The following is a 21,431-nucleotide window of genomic DNA, read 5'->3' as shown; positions in this document are numbered from 1 at the left end:
TCTTCCCAGGCATCCGGTGGCCCAGGACCCAGCAGCACTCCGAGGGGTGACTCAGTGCTGTCGAAAGGTGTAGGCACCTGTTCATTGCAGGATGCCTGGATTTCTCGGGACAGCACAGTGGGACTGGAACGAACCTAGGCCTCCTTGTGACTGGTGTTAGACATAGCTTCCCTGAGACTTCCAGATTAGGTCCACATGTCAATTTTGGTTTTAGCCGGTAATCTGGCTGCAGGTCAGCAGTTGTCACAGCCACAGTGAGCAAAGAAAAATCACCAAGAGTTCTCAAATTCCTGCCAAGACAATACAGTATCCTGCTTAGAAACAATGGCAATAAATAAACAAATAAACGTGTCTTAGGCCCTCCTTGACCCCCAGGGGTCAGGACGCCACTGTCCTAGACTTACAAGAAGAAAGGCCACAGGAAAATCACCTCAAATTTGAGGCCAACCAGGGCTACATAACAAGACAGTGTGTCAGAAAAACATAAACAATATGTCGTTCTGCATTTCATAGTCTGGAATTTTGGGCTCCATGTGTCTAGGAGATTTTATGGCATTTGTGGAGTAACTGAGGTCACAAGTGCCCCTTTCCCTCTGGCAGTGGCTCCTCCGCTGGGGTGTCCCCTGCACACAGGGCAGTGTGGCATCCAGGAAGCCACATGAATGGGTATCTTTCAGGTAGTGTTCCCAGCTTGCACCAGTGCAGGGTGTGAACAGCTGTGCCCGTCTTTAGAACACAAAGCATGTTGGGACCCCATGTGCCTATTTCATTCGCTGTTTCGATCTGTAAAATTACAAGCCACACCTCTTCTTGTCCACATTACAGGAAGGGAATAACCCACCTTCAGGGTCCTTCCAGGCCAGTGGTGAATGATGAGATTCTGTGAAGGGAGGGGGTAAATGCTTTGAAGAACTTGTCTTCACTGGAGCTCAAAGGGGTCTAGTAGCTTAGGGCAGACTTGGTCATCTTCTCAAAAAAACATATCCTATTATGGCGACAGAATATGCCCTTGACTTTTTTTTTTTTTTTTTTTTTTTTTTTGAGTCTTTTTCATCTAGATGCAGCAGCTCCCACACTGGTGAGTGCCACTGTCACCTGCATGGTTCCAGGTGGCACAGTGGTTTCCAGCTTTGGGGGAAGCCTCCAGCAAGAGAAGGGCTGTAGGCCCTGCCTCACAGGCCATGCTACTAACCCATCTCCCTAAGACACACCCTTCAGCAGGCTGTCTCTTGTACTATGAGGCCTGCAGATCCCACCTTCTGAGCACCCATGCATGCTGCCCCTGCCCCAGTCTATGCCCTGTCCAGAACTATTCATTCCCAAGATACCAATAACCATACAGGCTGCACATACAGCAGAAAGCCCATCCCGGTGAGATCCAGCCATTTAGGACTACAGAACAGTAGAGTTCCTCACAGGAAACACACAGCCTATCTTAGCCCACCTAGACACGTGGCAGCTACTGGTTCACCCAACTCCTGGCCCCCACAACCCCTCGGGTGACCTCATGTCAAAACAGAGCTCCAGCTTCAGACAGAGTGCAGATCTGTGAACTGAGCTCTCCCATCCCTAGCTGGGCATCACCAGTTGTGAACCAAGGATCCCTGTTACACCCTCCAGCATGTACGCTACTGCTTCACACACTACACCCTCCCGCTGAAACTTCTCTGCACCTTTGCCACTCCAGCCACTCCCTCTTTGATAAAAGCCCACAACAACCTGACTGCATGAAGGATTGAACCTCAGAGCTTTGGGAGAATATCAAATCAGGAAGAAATCAGAAAACAGTCTCAATTGCATCAAGTGGCCATTCTGACACCAAGGTCTCACAGCTAGGAAGCCGGATTGGTCCTTAGAGCCACCAGCGACCCAAAGTCCAGCTCCACCATTTGGTCGTGACAAACTCTTCAGGGTCAAGGCCAGGTATGCAGGAGGCCTGGATGCACCCTTTTGAATGCTGTGGGCCATTCTCCAGGGAATAGGGCGGGGCCTCGCTTAATGTAGGCGTGACCAAACATTCTGGCCCTCCTTCCACGCTAGATTGACGCAGACGTCGTGACGTCTGGCTCCTCTCGGAGCTTCCCGGGCAAGGCGGGTCACGTGATTCAGATTTCGCGCGAAAACTGGTGGCGGCTGGTGCTGTAGAGCGAGCGCAGACATGGCGGTAAGGAGCCGGCTGGTCTCGGGCGGGCGGTGTTCAGCGGCCTCGGCTTGCTTTACTGGGTCTTTTCCCCCAATGGCAGGCCTGAGTGCGGGGCTACCTGCTCTAGCCCGGGACGGGTGGTCTCTGCGCTCCACACGTGTCTAGGCCTCCGGTATCTGCACTTTGGGTGGTGAGGGTGCAGGGAATGGAACTCAGAACCTCCCCCTCGTAGGAAAAGCGCGCGACCACGTAGCTGCATGCACTCCGATCCACTTGTTTTGACATAGGGTTTCACAGTCGGGCGGTGGTGGCGCAACGCCTTTAATTCGAGAGGCAAAGGCAAGCTTATCTTTGAGTTCGAGGCCAGCCTGGTCTACAGTGCAAGTTCCAGGACAGTTACACAGAGAAACCCTGTCTCGAAAAACCAAAACAAGCAAGAAAGAAAGAGAAAGGGTCTCACTAAATCATCCAGGCTCATTTTGAACTCACTCTGTAGTACTGTTAGCCTTGAACTTGGCGATCATCAGGCCTCAACTTCTGGGTATTCGGTATCCGGCTGTTAGCGGTCTGTTCTTTCCTTCAGTTGGTGTTCTTGATGTCTCTTAATCGTCACATCTTGTCCCAGCACCCAGAATATTGTGGGGGTGGGTGGGGTGCTCATTTAAGAGTAGATGATAAATGGCTTTAAAAAACAAAACTACAGCCCCCTTGGTTTTCATAAGACAGACATGGGGTGATCTGAGTGAAGCAGTATGTGCTGAGATGGCCCTTGATTGGTTAGCCCAGTGCACTGAAGGCAGAGGACCCAGCAAGTGGAAAGGCTGAAGGGCTTCGATGCCCTTGAGAACGGTGCCTGGTGGACAGGAGACAGCCAGCAAGTGGGGAAGGCCCCATGGTAACCAGGTGGGTGTCAGCCTGTGTCCTTGCAGTGTCTGATGGCATCCTCTCTTGCAGGAGTCTTCTGAGTCCTTTTCGGCAGCATCTAGCCCTGCCCGACAGCGGCGACGGATCAGTGATCCCCTCACCTCCAGCCCAGGCCGCAGCTCCAGACGTGCAGACGCCCTTACCTCCAGCCCTGGCAGAGACCTGCCCCCATTTGAGGATGAATCTGAGGGGCTGCTGGGCACTGAGGGGCCCGTTGAAGAAGAAGAGGATGGCGAGGAACTCATTGGTGATGGCATGGAGAGGTATTCTCAGTCTCTGTCATGGCTAGTATGAGTGTATGAAGTTGCTGACGTTGAACATGGCATGGTTCTGGTTGGGGAGAGACAGTTTCACCAACCACTGTGAAGTATATGCAGCTCAGACTGCACCCTAAGGCCCAGGCAAACCCCAGCTCAGAAGAAGGGACCCATAGAGCCTGATCTGAAGAGGCATGCCAACTCAGAAAGATGGGAAGTGAACTGCAAGTATTTTCTCTCTGCCTTTCCTAACACATTGATTGGTGCTTCTGAAAATGAAGGTTTAGAGTCAGTGTCAGGCCCTGGGTCAGAAGTGTTCAGGTTTATATACTGACTTCCTGAAAGGCTGACTGCTAGGAAGCAAGGTGTAAGCTTTGCCAGTAAGTACAGACCTACTTCAGCCTTACCACCACTTACAGCTGGGATCGGATACCAATTATATGAATACCTAGGAGCCTTGTGGCACGCTCATTTTCTGCCTGGGGGGGGGGATAGATATCTGTGGGGTATGAGCCATCAGAGGGACTGTCAGAGGTCTTCTGCACCATTCAGTTCTTTGCTTTAAGCAAAAACTAGTTGTATGTGGTGTATGTCCAGCTATGGGAGGAATTGATCAGGATCATCCTGGGCTCAGGGTCAAGGGCTTCCCCCCGCACCCCCTCCCTGTCTGTCTTCACTCTTGTATTCATACCTCTTTAAAGTGAGAGGACCTTAGGGAGGGTGCCTAAAGATGTCTGGAGACTCTCTGATGTAGTGACAGTTTGTGTGCAAAGAAGCTAATTTATGTATTACATAAGCCTTATCCTTGTAAGAGTGCAGTGCAGGGATGTTCAGTGCACGCTTTCTGAGCACCTGTTACTGTTGTCCCAGCTGAGGTCCCTCCTGCCTGTGGATCCCAGTTCCCAGCCCCATCACAGCCACCCAGCTATCTCCTCTTCATCTCCGCAGCTCTTCCAGTTCTGAGCATTTGGCCAGAACTGGCATCATATAATATTTGCCTTTTATACCAGCGTTTCACAGTGCTTTTAAAGTTCAGTCTTTTTGAAAAATGTGTGACTGTTTTTACCTGCATGTATGTCTATATACCACATGCATGCCTATGCCCCAGAGGCCAGAAGAGGACATCAGACCCCGTGACACTGTAGCTACTATGTGATTGTGAGCTGCCATGTGGGTTCCCAGAACTGAACCTAGGTCCTTTGCATGAGCAGCCAGTGCTCTTAACTACTGAGCCATTTCCAGCCCCTCATTTTTTGTTTTTTCAAGACAGGGTTTCTATGTGTAATAGCCCTAGCTGTCCTGTTTGCTTGTAAACTAGGTTAGCCTTGAACTTGGAGATTTACCTGCCCCTGCCTCCCAGAGATTAAAGGTGTGCTCCACTACACCCAGCTGCTCATTTTTTTTAAGTACTGTCTTTAAAAATATTTCATTACATTGTTCATTGTGTGTATATGTACTGCTACACGTACCATGGCATGTGTGGAGGTCAGAGGACAACTTATTGGAGTTGATCTTTTTCCTTCCTCTATTGGGTCTCAGGGACTGAACTCACATTGGGTTTGGAGGCAAGTCTTTAGCCATTGAGCTGTCTCATTAGTCGAATACTGTCTTTTAAGTCATAAAGGTTTTGAAATCCCATGAGATCCAGATTGGTTGGTGTGTTTTGCTGTAGACTAGCTGGAATGTCACTGTTTTGGGTGGCTGAAATCCCCTCGGGGTCAGAACAGACTTTCCTCAGAAACCATTGATGAATTCTGCATATGTCTGTAGACTTACTTGATGTGATTTTGGCGATATGAGATTGTTTGTTTTGAGAAGGTAGTTTGAGAACATTGATCAGAGAAAGGGGGCAGGCTTACCAGTCACCCAGAAGAAGAGACCTCCAGAGGTTCGTTTCCCTGGGAGATGCTGGCTCCTGGAGGGAGGTCATGTGCCCTGAGAAAAGAGCTTGCAGCCTATTAGACTGTAGAATTATATCGCCATCAAAGATGAGGCGGCACTGAGGGGATGGGACTCTGGGACTCAGGCACCACAGGGAAGAAGCTGCCTGGCTCTCTGTGTTAGACAGTACTTTGTTCAAGTGCCTAACCTGGTCACCTGGAAAGAGACTTCTTGATGGTCTTGGAATAGCTCAGAAGGTTGAGGTAGTGGGTGTGAGCTTTTCAGGCAGCCAGTCTGGCTGGGTTTTTGGAAGGGGTATGCTCAGGTGGGGAGAAGGAACAGGGTAGGGTATAACCATAACCCCTGTACCCACTAGGGTCTGCTCTTGGAAGCCTTGCTGATGTCAAGATCTTGGCTTCCTCTAATTCCACTTTCTTCTTTAAGGGTTTTTTGTTTGTTGTTTTGGGGGTTTTTGTTGTTGTTGTTTTTGTTTGGTTTTTCAAAACAGGGTTTCTCTGTGTAACAGTTCCAGCTGTCCTGGAACTCACTCTGTAGACAAGACTGACCTTGAACTCACTGAGAGTTCTGCCTCCCAACTGTGTGGATTAAAGGCATGTGCCACCATTGGCTGGTTTAAGGTTTTTTTCTTTTTAATGACTTTTAAACTTTATTTTATATGCATGTATGTCTGTGTGAGAGTGTCATGTCCCCTGGAACTGCAGTTACAGATAGTTTTGAGCTGCCATGTGGGTGCTGAGAATTCAATCTGGAACCTCTAAAAGAGCAGTTAGCACTCTTAACCACTGAGCCATCTCTCCAGCCCATAATTCCTTTTTCTTATTGAGCGTTAGCAGCTCTCTGGAGAGCCCCATTTCCTGCTTCCCACTTAAAATAAAGATTGTGTGTTTATGCGTTTGAATGTATGTGTGCCTACAGAGGCCAAGAGTCGGATCCCCTGAAGATGGAGGTAGAGATTAGGTTATGAGCTGCCTGACATGAGTGTGGGAAATCAGGCCCTCTGCTAAGCCCTCTCTGTAACCCAACCTCCTTTGTTATAAGGTACACAACAAAGTGTTTTCATTTTAGTGTGTGGCTCAGTGGCATTCATCTGAGTTACTGTGTAGCTGTCACCACTGGCCATCTCCAGAACCTTTTTATCATCTCAAAACTGAGTCTCTGTCCCCCATAAACACTGACTCCCCACCTACTGTTTGGCTGTCTTTCTCTGAGTCTGCTCCTCTGTGGACCAAATGGTAATGGTGTGGCTTAATCCTTTGGTGGGAGATCCTCAAAATTATCCATTGTGGCCCCTTGTGGTTTGGTTTTGGTTTTGTTGTTTGGATTTTCAAGTGACAGGGTCTTACTGTAGCTTTGGAGCCTGTCCTGGAACTCACTTTGTAGACCAGGCTGGTTTTGAACTCACAGAGATCCACATGCCTCTGTCTCCCCAGTGCTGGTATTAAAGGTGTGCATCACCACCTCCTGGCTCCCCCTTCTGTTTTAAGGTTGAGTGATGACCTGCTGTGTAGACTGGTTCATTCATTGGCAACCCTGGGATTTTTATCCCTAACCCAGTTATTACAGTTCCATTGTTTTCCTTACCCTTAAAAATAATCATAGATTTTCTTCAGAATGTCCTTAGTAGTCATTTTAACTTTAACTCAATGAGATCTTCTTACCCATGCGTCTTCTCCTGTCTTGTTTTCATACTGGTGTTAATTTTTAGAGTTTGGCTTTCACTATGTTTCCTTGACTGGCCTCAAACTCTCAGAGATCCTCCTGACTCTGTTTCCTGGGACTGGAAGTAAAAAGGTGTGTACTCCTACACCTGGCAAACATGGTTTCTTTTTCTTTCTTTCTTTTTTTCTTTAACTTAAAAAGTTATTTTAAGTATGCGGGTGTTTTGCCTGCATGTATTCCTGTGCACCGCATGGTGACTTGAAAGGCCAAAAGAAGGCATCAGCTCCTCTGGCACTGGAGCTACAGACAATTGTGAGCTCACATGTGGGTGCTGGGAATGGGAACCAGGTCCTCTTGAATAGCAGCCATTGCTCTTAACCCCCCCCTCCCCGAGTCATCTTTTCAGTGCCTTTATTTTCATGTGGTCAAGTGTATCTGTGTGGGTGTACATATTAAGTGCAGGTGCCTAATGTGGGTGCTGGGAATCCAACTTTAGTCCTCTGCTAGAGCAGTCTGTGAGCTGGGTGTGGTGGTGTATGCCTTTAAACCCCAGTACTCGGAGGCAGAGGCTACACAGAGAAACCCTGTCTCGAAAAGGAAGGAAGGAAGGAAGGAAGGAAGGAAGGAAGGAAGGAAGGAAGGAAGGAAGGAGCAGTCTGTAGTCTTAACCACTGATCCATCTCTAGCCCCATCTGTGTTCACACTGTTGAGAGCAGACTTGATTAGCCTTGTATTGTGTTTATTGGGTGCCTTGTTTTGTGTTTATTGGGTGTTCCTAGGTTTTGCCCTGTTTTAAGTCCCTAGTTATGAGCAGATGAGATAGCTCAGCGGGTAAAGGCTCTTGCTGCCAAGCCTGCTACCACCTGGAGTCCATCCACAGAACCCACTCCCACAAGCTGCCCTCTGACCTCACATGCACCCACATACACACATACGTTAATGTAGAAAGTAAAAAGTATATATAGACAGGTCTCTTACAGAGGACACAGGTTTGATTCCCAGCTCCTGCTCCAGGGGATCCTCCTCTGGCCTCCATGACACCATTGCATAGGCACACATCCAATCAGAACACCCACACACATAACATAAAAATAAATCATATACACACTGCAAAAAAAAAAAAAAACCCAGTTCTTGGCTATGACAGCTTTGTGCTTTCTAGTTTCTGATGAAAATGGTGCCAGTTAGAGATTTTTAAATGATCTCATTTGATACTGGGTAGTGCCTTGAGGAAAAGACTGTACTAGGAAAAGCATTGGCCTCATACATCATATGCTACCAGCAGGTGGTGCTGTGGCTGCGGGACTTGTCCTGCCCAGACTCTCATGACTGGATCCCATCCATGGCTGTGCACCTTATATACACAGATGCACCCCCTTTGCATCCTGGGGGCTTGTGCCTCTTTGTTGGAATCCCCAAATAATGTTCTTCAAACTTCAGCTTTCTGTTTGCAGCTGTCCAGCTAGATAGGGCCTTGCAAGCCTGTGGAGCAGATTCCATTTCCAGGTGGGCTGTTTGGAGACTCACTGTCTGTTGTTGGCCCCTCTCAGAGACTACCGTCCCATTCCTGAGCTTGATGTCTACGAGGCAGAGGGATTGGCCCTGGATGATGAGGACGTGGAGGAGCTGACAGCCAGTCAGAGGGAGGCAGCAGAGCGGGCCATGAGGCAGAGGGATCGAGAGGCTGGCAGAGGCCTGGGCCGCATGCGCCGGGGCCTGCTATATGGTATGTCTGGTGGGCATCCCAAAGGGACTGCTTGGATCTCTAGAGCCTCAGGAAGTGGGGAAGGCATGGTTGGCAAGCGTTGTAGAGAGGGTGCTGGAAGAAGCTTGCTTACAGGGGAATCTTGCTACCCAAGACAGTGATGAGGAAGATGAGGAGCGGCCTGCCCGTAAGCGCCGCCAGGTGGAGCGTGCCACAGAGGATGGCGAGGAGGATGAAGAGATGATCGAGAGCATTGAGAACCTGGAGGATCTAAAGGGACACTCTGTCCGTGAGTGGGTGAGCATGGCGGGACCCAGGCTAGAGATCCACCACCGCTTCAAGAACTTCCTGCGCACCCACGTGGACAGCCACGGGCATAACGTCTTCAAGGAGCGCATCAGTGATATGTGCAAAGGTGTGTTCCTAGGCTGGGGTGGAATGCAAAGGCACAACACTGCTCTTGAATGAGGTCCTAGGCTCAGTCTCAGCACTGAGGGGTGATGTGCCCTGTATCCTGCCACCAAGGCTGCTCCTGCTGGCTTTGTTGGAGCACACTAAACACATTACACACAAGAACGTTAGTGACAAGGACAGAACCGGAAGCATCCTTTCAGAGGAACCCAGGGTTTCCTACATTTGCACTGGAGCTGGGCTGTTTGCGGACATGCTTAAAAATGTACTGGTACCCTGTGGGGGTTGTCTTGTTTGTTTTGTTTTTGCAGTGTCAGGTTGAACTTGGGGCCTAGCACATGTGCTGCTCGGCACTCCCCGTCCTCTGCATTACAACTTTGATGCAAAAGTGGTCTCTAAAACAAACAAACAAAAAGTGGTCTCATTTCTGTGCAATAACATTTGCTTTAAAGGATATGAAAGCGTGGAGCCCCTCTAGAAATGGCTATAGTTCTTCTATAGGTTTTTTCCATGGCCTGCCTGCTCCTCCTGGATATGACATCCCCAGAGATACGCATGTTGTTATCACTTGGCTCTCTGTTGCCCAGCCACAAGTAGTGGGCCTAGGGTGCAAGCTGGACTTTCTGACCTATTCAGGTTTGGTTTGGCCATCAGAGTTCTAAGATGTTAGCTACTTTCATGTCCCCTAGCCAGGGGTCAGTCATCAGTCACACCCACCATCTCCCTTAGAGAACCGTGAGAGCTTGGTGGTGAACTATGAAGACCTGGCAGCACGGGAACACGTGTTGGCGTACTTCCTACCTGAGGCACCAGCTGAGCTGCTGCAGATCTTTGATGAGGCTGCGCTGGAGGTGGTGCTGGCCATGTACCCTAAATACGACCGAATTACCAACCACATTCATGTGCGCATTTCCCACCTGCCTCTGGTGGAGGAGTTGCGTTCACTGAGGTGAGCAGGGGGTGTTGGAGAATTGTCTATACAGCCAGTCCACTGTGCCAATAAAGCAACCTCGAATCAAAGGACAGAGTCAGCAATTGGCTGGCCCACATTAGCCATCAAGTTCTTTGGAAAACAGGAAGAAGGAATTCCAGGGAATTTTCTGGGATTGGTGATTTGGGGAAAATGTGGAGAGAGGGTCAGCCAATTGTTCTGCTTTCCTTGGATTTTTTTCAGGTCTTTATCTTAATATCTGACTCCCAAGTTTTTATTACACTAAAATAAATTAGGTAATTGTTACATCTGGCACCTCACATCGGGTGCCATGTATAGCAGTACTTTCTCATTGGGACTGCCAGCTCAAAATATGACAAGATTTTTATTAGTTATGAAAGCTCTGCCTTAGCTTAGGCTTGATTCTAATTAGCTCTTATAGCTTAAATTAACCCATTTCTGTTAATCTACATGCTGCCACTTGACTCAGGGGTCTTACCTCTCCTCCTGAATGTCCTGCTTCCTCCCCATCTTCTCTGGGGTCTCTCCCCTGCCTAGATTCATCTCCTTTTCTCTGTGCCCAGAAGACCCACCTAACCTCCTGCCTAGCTATTGGCCATTCAGCTCTTTATTAAATCAATCAGAGGATGCCTCGGCAAAGCATATCTTCACAATGAACAAAAAGATTATTCTACAACACAGGGAGAGAGTGGGGTAGGAAGTACCCCAAAGCCTCTGATGTGCTTGCTACCTCCCACACCCAGGCAGCTGCACCTGAACCAGCTGATCCGTACCAGTGGTGTGGTGACCAGCTGCACTGGAGTCCTGCCCCAGCTCAGCATGGTCAAGTACAACTGTAGCAAGTGCAACTTTGTACTGGGGCCTTTCTGCCAATCTCAGAATCAAGAGGTGAAGCCTGGCTCCTGCCCTGAGTGTCAGTCATCTGGGCCCTTTGAGATCAACATGGAGGAGGTGAGTAAACCATACCTGTCACATTATCCTTGGTGTGCCTGGCCTAACCCGTCTCTGGACCAAGACACCTTAAGGCAATTAAACATGGCAGAATTAGCCAGATTGGCCTCAAGACTTTAAGATTATTCAGTATCTTTGAAGCTAGGTGATCCTGTTTGGTATCCATACATTTGTGGTCTCTAAAGAAAGGGACAAACAAGGCCTAATTTTCTTCCTGTCCATCCCAATAGAACATCTATTTGCCCATCACATGGGCCTCTGGACCATCTATTGATTTGTTAGTAGAGCCTGGCTGGCTGCTGGTGCCTTTTGTGGGGGTCTCCAGGGTTATAACCACCTTGAAACCTGCAGAACCCTTGAGAGATCGTACCTCTGCTCTGAGGTCTTCTTGCTTGTCTTCATCTGCAGCTGGGGATCATGATTGTTGTGGGGATGCCTGCTGCCCTCTACTGCCTGGCTCCTAGGAACATTAGCACTCTTCATGTTTTCTATAGTTCTGAGCTGTCTTTAGGGCTGCCTGGCCAGGAAGTTGCCTGTGACAGTGTTAAGTTCAGGCAGGTCTGCTTCACTTGAATGACCCAGCCCCAAAGCTCACTTAGCTGTGCCTCTCTCCATCTTTTGCAGCCCCACTTAGCCATGTCACAGGCTTGGACGCTGCCCCCGGGACACTAAGCTGTACTAGTTGGGATTAGCAAGTGGGGTCCAATGTGTGCTGGTCTTGCTGCCTGCCGCTGTGTTATATGGGTCTTTAGTCCTTGAACTAGCTCTATAGACCAGGCTGGCCTCAAACTCACAGGGATCCTCCTGCCTCTGCCTCCCTCCAGAGTGCTGGGATTAAAGGCCGGCACCACCAACACCCAGCTGCGGGTCTTAGTTTTTACTACATTCTTGGGGCGGGGATCCACAGTTCTCATCTTGGGAACAACAGATGTTCAGAGGTTTGGATGGCTAAGGTAACCCACTCAGCAGTGTCCTAAGGATCAGGCAAACGTGTAGATATGATTGTGTGCTTTTGTGTTTGTTTGTTTTGGTTTTTTTTTTTTTTTTTTTTTTTTTTTTTTTTTGGAATGGGGCTTACTGTGTAACCCTGTCTGGTTAGAGCCTAGTTGTGTCAGTGATAGCATGTAGTATAGCAAACTGCTTACCTCCCATAGTTCCCTTCAAGGCCATGCCCCTGTGACCTAAGGCCTTCCACAAGGCTCCCTCATCTCTCACACATGGACTGAGGCATCAGTGCCTTCTTCAGATAGGCCCTCGGAGACATTTGCAGCCCAGACTGTAGCATGTTGTCTCTTTTCTAGACTGTAAGTGAACTAGTGAAATATTACAAATACAGCACGTAGCACAACTCCACCATGTGGTCCTCCTCTGCTGTTGTGGGTGCTGCTCATACACATGGTCCAGCTTGATCCTCAAAAGGGTCATGCTTAAAGCTCAGTACCCCCTTCTGCCAAGAATCACACTTCTTACAACTATGCTAGGGTGTGGACACAGGTGAATCTAGACTCCAGGATGTAGAACAGAGGCTAGGGCCCAGGAGAGAAAGACATTACTCGGGATGGTAGTTAAAGAGACTCACTGGGTCACAGTTGACTCTTGTGGCCTGCTTGTCCTTTGGGGGCTACAGTCAGATCAGAGCACATGGGAAAGCTGTGCTTTGCAGAGAATAGTTGGCCGTGTAGGAACCATGATCTTTTCTGTTCCGAGCAGACCATCTATCAGAACTACCAGCGCATCCGCATCCAGGAGAGTCCCGGCAAGGTGGCGGCCGGCCGACTGCCTCGCTCCAAGGATGCTATTCTCCTTGCTGATCTGGTGGACAGCTGCAAGCCAGGAGATGAGATAGTGAGTGGGTGCTGCCAGGAACTGGTGGGATCTGCTGTGGCAGTGGGGGTGGGGGTCAGTGTCCAAAGCGGGGCTCAACCTGGCATTAGCTCTTGAGTCAGGAGGACAGCTTTTCTCTGGCTTGTCAGAGTGGTGGGTGTTACTTGGCTTCGCTGTGACAGTATCGCAGAGGTACAACATGTCAGCTTAGAGGAGGAGACGTTTACCCTGGGTCATTGTCAGAGATTTAGTCTGTGGCCTTGGGCCTATGACTGTGGATGTAGCTGCATGGTGCATTATGGCAGGAATGAGAGTGGGGAGGGAATGTGGTTGCTCACTTCATAGGGCCCAGAAAGAGCTGGGAGCAAACAGTTGTGTCAGGGTCTAGGCATCCCTTCCAAGGGCACACCCTACGTGACCTCAGTAACACTTTGCAGTTGTGTTAAGGTGAGGATGACGTCTTTAATGCATGCCCCTGCCCATGTTAAACACAGTAGGACAAAGCTCATATTTCTATACTTCCTGAGTTGCTCATCTTGTTTGCAGCATAAGGAGCTTGGAGCAGAGGTGGTGGGAGAGGAGTAGCATGGATATAGACACTCCTGTGGGGACACCAGGTTGCACTCTCTGACATGTGACTTCCCCCCTCCCAGGAGCTGACTGGCATTTACCACAATAACTATGATGGCTCACTTAACACTGCCAATGGCTTTCCAGTCTTTGCCACTGTCATCTTGGCCAACCACGTTGCCAAGAAGGACAATAAAGTGGCCATCAGTGAGCTCACCGATGAGGATGTGAAGATGATCACCAGCCTTTCCAAGGACCAGCAGATTGGAGAGAAGGCAGGTGGCCGGGGGGAATCTCTGGGAACCAGGGACCTTACATCCTAGGCTGGGTCTTTGAACATTGGCATGGGGGTGGGGAGAACCTGCACCCTGCAGGAGGACCGTAAGCTGGAGACAGACAGCTCTGTCTCTGGAGACTGGGAGTCCAAGATAGAGGGGCGTGTTATGACAGAAGATTCCATGTGTCAGAAGGGCAGAGGCTCAGCTCCTTTTGACTGGAGCCTACTGTATATGGTACTGAGCCTTGCTGGCCTCATTGCCTCTTCAAGGATCCCCTGATAGCATTGCACTGGAAACTTGATTTCCAATACATTCACGGCACTGTCCTTTGCTCTAGCTGTCAGTAATGGCCATCCCTGCTGCTTTGAGCCTCTCAGACAGGTTTTATTTATGGCTGTATCTGTGCTCTAACGGAAAGAGTCTGTCCTGGTTTGCTTTCTATATCAGGACCATAACCAGAAGCAGTTTGGGAAGGAAAGGGTTTATTTGGCTTTTCACTCACTGATGACAGTCTAATGTCAAGGCGGGAGCTTAAGTTGTTTGTCTGCCTGTTAGATTCCAGTCTCACGGGTCTCCCATTCCTCAGATCTTTGCCAGCATTGCACCCTCCATCTATGGGCATGAAGACATCAAGAGAGGCCTGGCTCTGGCCCTGTTTGGAGGGGAGCCCAAGAACCCAGGTGAGCCCCTCTTACCAGCTCTCCCTGCTGGTTTTGTTTTTAAACATCAGAAGCATGGGCCTCTGATTACATCACAGGAAAGGATGCAGTGAGCTTGCATTCTGTTCACTCTGGTCCGCTATAATGGGCTGTGTCTCTGGTTACCTGTGGTCTAGTTCCGTGCTGTGATTTCTCAGGTGTGCAGGGCACACTCAGGGCTTCGTGACACGTGTGCTGTCTTGGTTGTGTCCCAAAGCTTGGTGACTTAGCATGACTAGGGTTTTGGGGTTGGGTATGCCTGGCAGGGACCCGCCTTTGCTGAGGAGCAGGTGGAGGATCCAGCCTGTCCTCTGGCCCTCCTTCCTGCCTACCCACATGCCTTCTATCTCTATCCCTGCCTCCTCCTGCAGGTGGAAAGCACAAGGTTCGAGGGGACATTAATGTTCTCTTGTGTGGGGACCCTGGCACAGCAAAATCTCAGTTCCTCAAATATATCGAGAAAGTGTCTAGCCGTGCCATCTTCACCACTGGCCAAGGTGCATCAGCCGTGGGTCTCACTGCGTATGTTCAACGCCACCCTGTCAGCAGAGAGTGGACCTTAGAGGCTGGAGCCCTGGTTCTGGCCGACCGGGGCGTGTGTCTCATTGACGAGTTTGACAAGGTAGGTCTGTAGGCTGATGGGCTCTGGGACTGAGCTCTCAGTGGTGGGGGGGACATTTAGAGAGTGCTGAGGCCTCCTGTGACTCTCTGTGTTGTGTAGATGAATGACCAGGACAGGACCAGCATCCATGAGGCCATGGAACAGCAAAGCATTTCCATCTCCAAGGCCGGCATCGTCACCTCACTGCAAGCCCGCTGCACTGTCATCGCTGCTGCCAACCCCATAGGTGTGTCTGCTATAGGTTGTAGAGTATAGACCTGAGGATGGCAGTGGGCACAGCTCCATCCCTGAGTCCTACCAGCTGGGTACCAAGGAGAAAGGACTTGGGACCCCAGGGTGACAGTGCAGCAGTTCTTGCACCGTCCTTGGGTGCTGTCAGATAGTTCATCCAGATGGGGCTGGGGTGGTACCAAGGCTCAGCCAATAGGTGGCTAGCACTCAGGATCTCCTTCATCTTCCTCTGATCAGGCTGGGGCTTTGGGCTGAGTAGCTCTGGCTCTAATGGAATCGGACAGTGCCTATGATGCCCTCCACTTGCACCCACCTCAGCCTGGAAGGCATTCTGGTCCTAGAAAAGCATCCACAGCTCGGGGCTAGGGGGTTGGGGTAGGGATGAATTTGCTGACTGAGAGCTTATCTCCTTGTTTCAGGGGGCCGCTATGACCCTTCACTGACCTTCTCAGAGAATGTAGACCTCACAGAGCCCATCATTTCCCGCTTTGATGTCCTGTGTGTGGTGAGGGACACTGTTGACCCAGTTCAGGTACACCCCTGCATCGTTGGTGCCAACTATAGGTTCTGGGCCATTGCCTGAAGCTTGGGCTGTTCTGCGTGCTAAAAGGACACGGGGTTGGCAGTGTATGGACATTGCCTCTTATCCAAGTGTCATCCTGACCTCTGACAGCTTCCCCGTCCTTCCCTGACTATCTACCCAGTCTAATCACATACCATACCCAGGCCTATATCCTTTTGTCTAGCTCTGCCATCCGACCCGAGGGGCCTGCATGGCACCTGTCCTCCCCACAGACTCTGCTTTGTGGCCACCACATGTTCCACGTCCTCCCAGCACCTGCTGGGTAGGGGATCGCTGTCCAGCTCTGCAGCTGCTGTCATGCTAAATGAACCCATGTGCTTGTTCTCCCTCAAAAACCTGGGCTTTTAAATGCTCTCCCCCTGGAGTGCCCCCTCAACACCATCACCAGGTGCCTCTTGGTTTGTTCTGTGGTGAGAGGCTCCTTGGCCACTGCATTCCTTGGTTCCGTTACTCTATTTCTTCCTTTTCTTAGCTTGTTACTTTCCATTATTTTTGTATTGTTTTTGATGATTTGGGTTTTGAGACAGGGTTTCAACTCCTGTGTTCAAGAAATCCTCCTGTCTCAGCTCCTAAGTAGCTGGAATTGTCTTCAGTGTACAGCTGTCTCCTACCCTTCTAAACCTATTGCTGCCCTCCAAGCTCATGAGCTTGCCTAGCCTCAAACACGTGTGACATAGACCCTCCTCGCTGTGTGTGGTTTTTCCTGTCTTTCTAATCCCGCCCTTACTTTGCACCCCACCCCCATCTCTTGTCTTAGGATGAGATGCTGGCCCGCTTTGTGGTTGGCAGCCATGTCAGACACCACCCCAGCAACAAGAAGGACGAGGGACTGACCAATGGTAGCGTCTTGGAGCCAGCCATGCCCAACACGTATGGTGTGGAACCCCTGCCTCAGGAGGTCCTGAAGAAGTATGTCATCTACGCCAAGGAGAGAGTTCACCCAAAGCTTAACCAGATGGACCAGGACAAAGTGGCCAGGATGTACAGTGACTTACGGAAGGAATCCATGGTGAGCTGGGGGACACTGTGTTGCCTTTCTGACCCAGACACAGGGCAGGGTCAGAGCAAGCAGTATTAAGGAGAACCTCTGGGGCTTGACATTTCTCCATGGTAAGTGCCTGCCTTATATGGACAGGACCCTGGTTCCAAGGCCAGCACTGGGGGAAAAAAATGGCCTTCCATATTTTAATCATTGGGTTACACGTGAACCTTAACTTTGTGCTTAAGTTCTGTATTAACACAAACCTCACCCAAATCAACATGAAAGCTGTGCTGGTTTGGGTTCTCTGTTTTGGTATGGGAATGCAAGACCACCGACTGTCTTACCACACCCAACCAAAATACCAGCTGGGGTTTTTTGTTTGTTTAGGTTTGTTTTTGTCTTTTCCGTTTTGATGTTACCACTGTCTTCAGAGCATTCAGCTTGGTTCTTACAGAAATGATGGCTTCTCTCTTCATTGTTCTAGATCACATAATGTTCGGTGTAAGCTGGGTGCAGGGGTAACTGAGCAGAGGGACACAAACTAGATAAGGGCAGAATAGCCAGCGGTGCTCCTGGTGACCAGAGGCCTGGTTTTGCATCTGGCTGCCTGGCATTTGCCCCTGATCCCTTCTGTCTCTTCTCCTGAAAAAGGCTCACACTGTTCTCTGCAGGCAACAGGCAGTATCCCCATCACAGTGCGCCACATTGAGTCCATGATCCGCATGGCAGAGGCCCATGCACGTATGCACCTGCGGGACTACGTGATGGAAGATGATGTCAACATGGCCATCCGAGTGATGCTGGAGAGTTTCATTGATACACAGAAGTTCAGTGTCATGCGTAGCATGCGCAAGGTGGGTATGGCCAGGTTCCTAGCCTGTTTTAGGGATTGAGAGGCTCTGGCCTGGAGCCTTGGTTAGCTGTGGCCTAGGTATATAGCAAGAGCTCCTGCCCCTGGTGGCTCATGCTGTGAAGGTGGCCTGGCATGACCTCTGCTCTCTTTCCACAGACATTTGCCCGTTACCTCTCCTTCCGTCGAGATAACAATGAGCTTCTGCTCTTCATACTGAAGCAGCTGGTGGCTGAGCAAGTGGCATATCAACGCAACCGCTTTGGGGCCCAGCAGGACACCATTGAAATTCCTGAGAAGGACTTGGTAGACAAGGTATGTGAGAATAGGGCAGGGCCTATTACTCTGGAGTTTGTCATCAGGTAATAGGCAAAGGAGCTAGAGGTGGGCACAGGGGAGCAGGTTCCAGCAGCCTTGTCCGAGTACCTGTGAGACTGGTGAAACTCGGGTTTGGAGCTCTGAACCAGCATAGTCCTTCCAGAGGCTGGCATCCTCCCATGCTAATGGCTCTGATGCTCTTTCTCCAGGCCAGGCAAATCAATATCCACAACCTCTCCGCCTTCTACGACAGTGAGCTCTTCAGGATCAACAAGTTCAGCCGTGACCTGAAACGCAAGATGATCCTACAGCAGTTCTGAGGCCAGCCCCAGACCCCTGTGTCTGGACAAGGCTCAGCTACCACTCTGCAGACAGACACAGAACCCACTTCCGCCAGGGGCTCAGGTCTCTGTGAGGTTGGGATGGTAGCTAGGTGCACATCTTCACCCATGACCCCCTGGGCACAGGCTGTGGTGTGAGATATATGACTGTATTTATTCTGCTCACCTCTAGAGAGCTCTTCTTGTCAGGACCCTCTGCCCATGGCTCAGCAGCCACCCAGACAGAGTGCCTCATAGTTGGTGTTCAGGAGGCTGGGGTGTGTTTGGGTGATGGACTTTACCAGAACTATTGCTGTTTTGTCATGGGTTTTGTTTCTGGGCTATTCCCCTTTTAGCCACATAGCAACTAAGAGGTTATTTGCAAACTTTTCCAGAGCATTCTGAGAGTCTGTTTCTTCCCACCTAACTGTGCCTTTGTTCATTTCTTGTACAGTTTTTTCCTCTCTGTAGTTTATTTTTTAATAAAGTTGAATACGATCTAAATACTGCTGTTATTTCAATTCTGGTTTTAATGTGGCTTTCCAGGGCTTCTTTGAAGCCTTTTCCACCTGCCCTGTTTCAGTAAGACATAGGTCTTGTTACATCTGCTTTGTAGATGTGCTCTGTACTTTGGGTTTAAATGTCTCCCTTATGAGTCATTGCTAATGTAAGTTTTTTTAGTTCAAGGTCTCACCATGTAACCCTGCTTGGCCTGGAACCCAACTTGAGATTCTCCTGCCTCTGCCTCCCAGGATTAAAGGTGTACACACTAGTCTGGCTTATTGCCAGTTCGTCAGCTTGGAGCCTTGTAGGAGGAAGTGAGGTTATTGGACCCCAGCATGCTCGCCTTTGTTTTCAGTCAATATGAGGTCAGTGAGTCGCTGCCACTATGAAGTTCTGTCTCAGTACACTTAGAGCCAATAAGCCATGGACATGTCTTTCGAATGAGTCCCAAACCTTACGTCCTTACGAGTTGATTATCTCTGATACTTGGTCACAGTAACAGAAAGTTACAGCACACCAAACTGACATCTTTATAGTAATGAATTCTTGCATTAAGATACATGTTTATCCATTATTCTTGGTTTTTGGAAGCTACGGAGCCTTCTACATTTAGAGTCTACTCATCTGGTTTGCTTCTTTCTGGCTTTTAATTGTGCTGTTAAGACTGTGTGCCTTCTCTTTTTAAGCAATATCTGAAGAGCCAGATCCCTGCTTCATGTCTTGCGAGAGCTGCACTGAGCCACATGCATACCTCTTGCATGGTACTTCCCAGTGGTTACCATAATGGGGCAGACTTGTTTCTATTCACCCTTAAACCTCAGCAGGTTCATGAGTTTTTGCAAAGTGTTTTTTGTTTTGTTTGTTTCCATTGATCTCCCGTTTTCTTTATTCAGTTAGCTCTCACAGGATTTAACATTTTGGGTTTTAGCAATGTCCTTTTCTGTTCCTCACTATCAATCAGGGCACACTTGTAACGCACCATGAAGTCTGGTTATTGATTAAAGGTTTCTGGGAGATCCTCTTTTGGATCATGGAAGTTTCCTCTTAATTTATAGCCTTGTAAGAGTTTTTTTTTTTTTTTTTTTTTTTTTTTTTTATTTTGCTAGAGATGTCAGGTTTAATCACTTAATTGAGAGTAAGGGTTGTGTCATGTCCCTGAACTGAGCCCTGCCTTGCTGTGGCAGTAATACTTGGGATGAATGGCTGCAGGCGGCATCCTGTGATTTTTTTTTTTTTTTTTTTTTTAAGTGAGGCTATGACTGCTGGGTGAGATAGGCTCAGGCCTTCTGCTGTGCATTTCTCTTTGTTGCTTTGGTATCAGGGTTTACTAGTACAGAGTGAACTGGGACACTCACGGGCTTTGCTCTGGAGACACTGTTTTGTGGGTATTTGGCTTCTAAATGGGCTTTACTACCTTATGGGAGATAGATTTCTCATCTTCGTTGTTTCCCCGTTGTCATTGATTCCTTTAGCTTTTCTACTACTGGGATGAATTTCACTAAACATAAATTGCATTTAAAAACATTCATTTAGGGGCTGGGGACATTGCTCAGTTTTTAAAACACTGAGGACATGAGTTACATTTTCAGACCCATAGACTGCCAGATGCAGTGGTGTGTTTGTCACAGCATGGGAGAGGCAGTGACAGGCAGATCTCCAAGGCTCAGTGGCCAGCCAGATTACTCTCCTTGGCCAGTTCCAGGGGGTGACACTCCAGTTTGTCTTCTGGCCTACACACAAGAACACAAAAGCATTCATTTAGACTTAATATTTGTGCATGTGTGTGTGAAGATGCATATGTGCTACAGCATGCAGGTGTGTGTGAGTGTGCAGGTGCAGATCAGAAAACAGTCAGGAGTTGGTTCTCCTACCATTGGCCCCAGGAATCAAACTTGGTTGGTTGTCAAGCTTGGGGGGCAGGTGCCTTGCTTGCCAGCATCAATAAGTCATGTTTTTACTTTAAAATCAAACTTGTACTTTTTATCGTTTCCTTATATTCCTGATGCTATACATGTTCTGATTTATTTACATCCATCACATACACTGGCTATTCTGGAAAGAGATCCTTCTGACTCTTGCTTCCCAAGTTCTGGAATTAAAGGCATATGCCACGATGCTGAAAATACTCTTATTCTGGAACAGCCCTGGCCTGGAACAGCCTCAACCCCCTGAGTACTCAGCATGAGTGTACTGATCCTGGCTTTCCTTTGTTTTTGTTTTGTTTGTTTGTTTGTTTTGTTTTTTTAATAATATTAGGCTTTTAGCAATTGGTTCTATCAGATTCTGGTTTGTTTTTTTTTTTTGTTTGTTTTTGTTTTTTTTTTGTTTTTTTGTTTTTGTTTTTTTCTCTCTTTCAACAATAGATATTTAGTGATTTTTTGTTTCTTTGTGGAATTTTAAAAGTAGCTTCTTAGATTGAACACTTAGTTCATTTTTGTTTGTGGCTTTTTGAGACAGGGTTTCTCTTTAATAGCCTTGGCTGCCCGGAACTTGTTTTGTAGACCAGGCTGGCCTTTAACTCATAGAGATCTGCCTGCCTTTACCAAGTGCTGGGATTAAAGGCAGGTGCCACCATGCCTGGCTTCACTTTTAACATTTTTAAAAATAAATACATGTATTTGCAGTTATGGTAACTATGCTAGCATTCAGCGCACACACAACATTCTCACAGTATTTATTTTTGAGAAGACTTGAGTTTTATGCTATGATGTGCTCTAACTCAAGAGCTATTTAGAAGCACATGCATT

General features: G+C 48.6%; 1 protein-coding gene across 1 annotated transcript; it reads left to right on the top strand.

The window, feature by feature from the left end:
- The first annotated feature begins 2,143 nt into the window (after window positions 1-2,143).
- On the top strand, window positions 2,144-18,666 carry Mcm2 (minichromosome maintenance complex component 2). The gene is made up of 16 exons (XM_051203298.1): window positions 2,144-2,164; window positions 3,098-3,330; window positions 8,436-8,611; window positions 8,745-9,005; window positions 9,731-9,950; window positions 10,697-10,904; window positions 12,615-12,749; window positions 13,382-13,573; window positions 14,163-14,256; window positions 14,646-14,896; window positions 14,996-15,122; window positions 15,547-15,659; window positions 16,468-16,719; window positions 17,364-17,546; window positions 17,702-17,857; window positions 18,070-18,666. Exons 1-16 carry the CDS (start codon window positions 2,159-2,161, stop codon window positions 18,178-18,180), a joined length of 2,718 nt encoding a protein of 905 aa, XP_051059255.1. The 5' UTR covers window positions 2,144-2,158; the 3' UTR covers window positions 18,181-18,666.
- The last annotated feature ends 2,765 nt before the right edge of the window (window positions 18,667-21,431 follow it).

The sequence above is a fragment of the Phodopus roborovskii genome, unplaced genomic scaffold (genome assembly GCF_943737965.1).
Source record: "Phodopus roborovskii unplaced genomic scaffold, PHOROB, whole genome shotgun sequence".
NCBI classification, from domain to species: domain Eukaryota; kingdom Metazoa; phylum Chordata; class Mammalia; order Rodentia; family Cricetidae; genus Phodopus; species Phodopus roborovskii.
The sequence above is the reverse complement of the archived record's forward strand: the minus strand, read 5'-3'. Positions and strand labels throughout refer to the sequence as shown.

Bases quoted from the DNA above. Each gene is read 5' to 3' on its own strand.
- Mcm2 (XM_051203298.1), top strand. The intron at 3,331-8,435 runs GTATTCTCAGTC...GGCCCCTCTCAG, and splicing joins ATTGGTGATGGCATGGAGAG to AGACTACCGTCCCATTCCTG. The intron at 12,750-13,381 runs GTGAGTGGGTGC...CCCCCCTCCCAG, and splicing joins GCAAGCCAGGAGATGAGATA to GAGCTGACTGGCATTTACCA.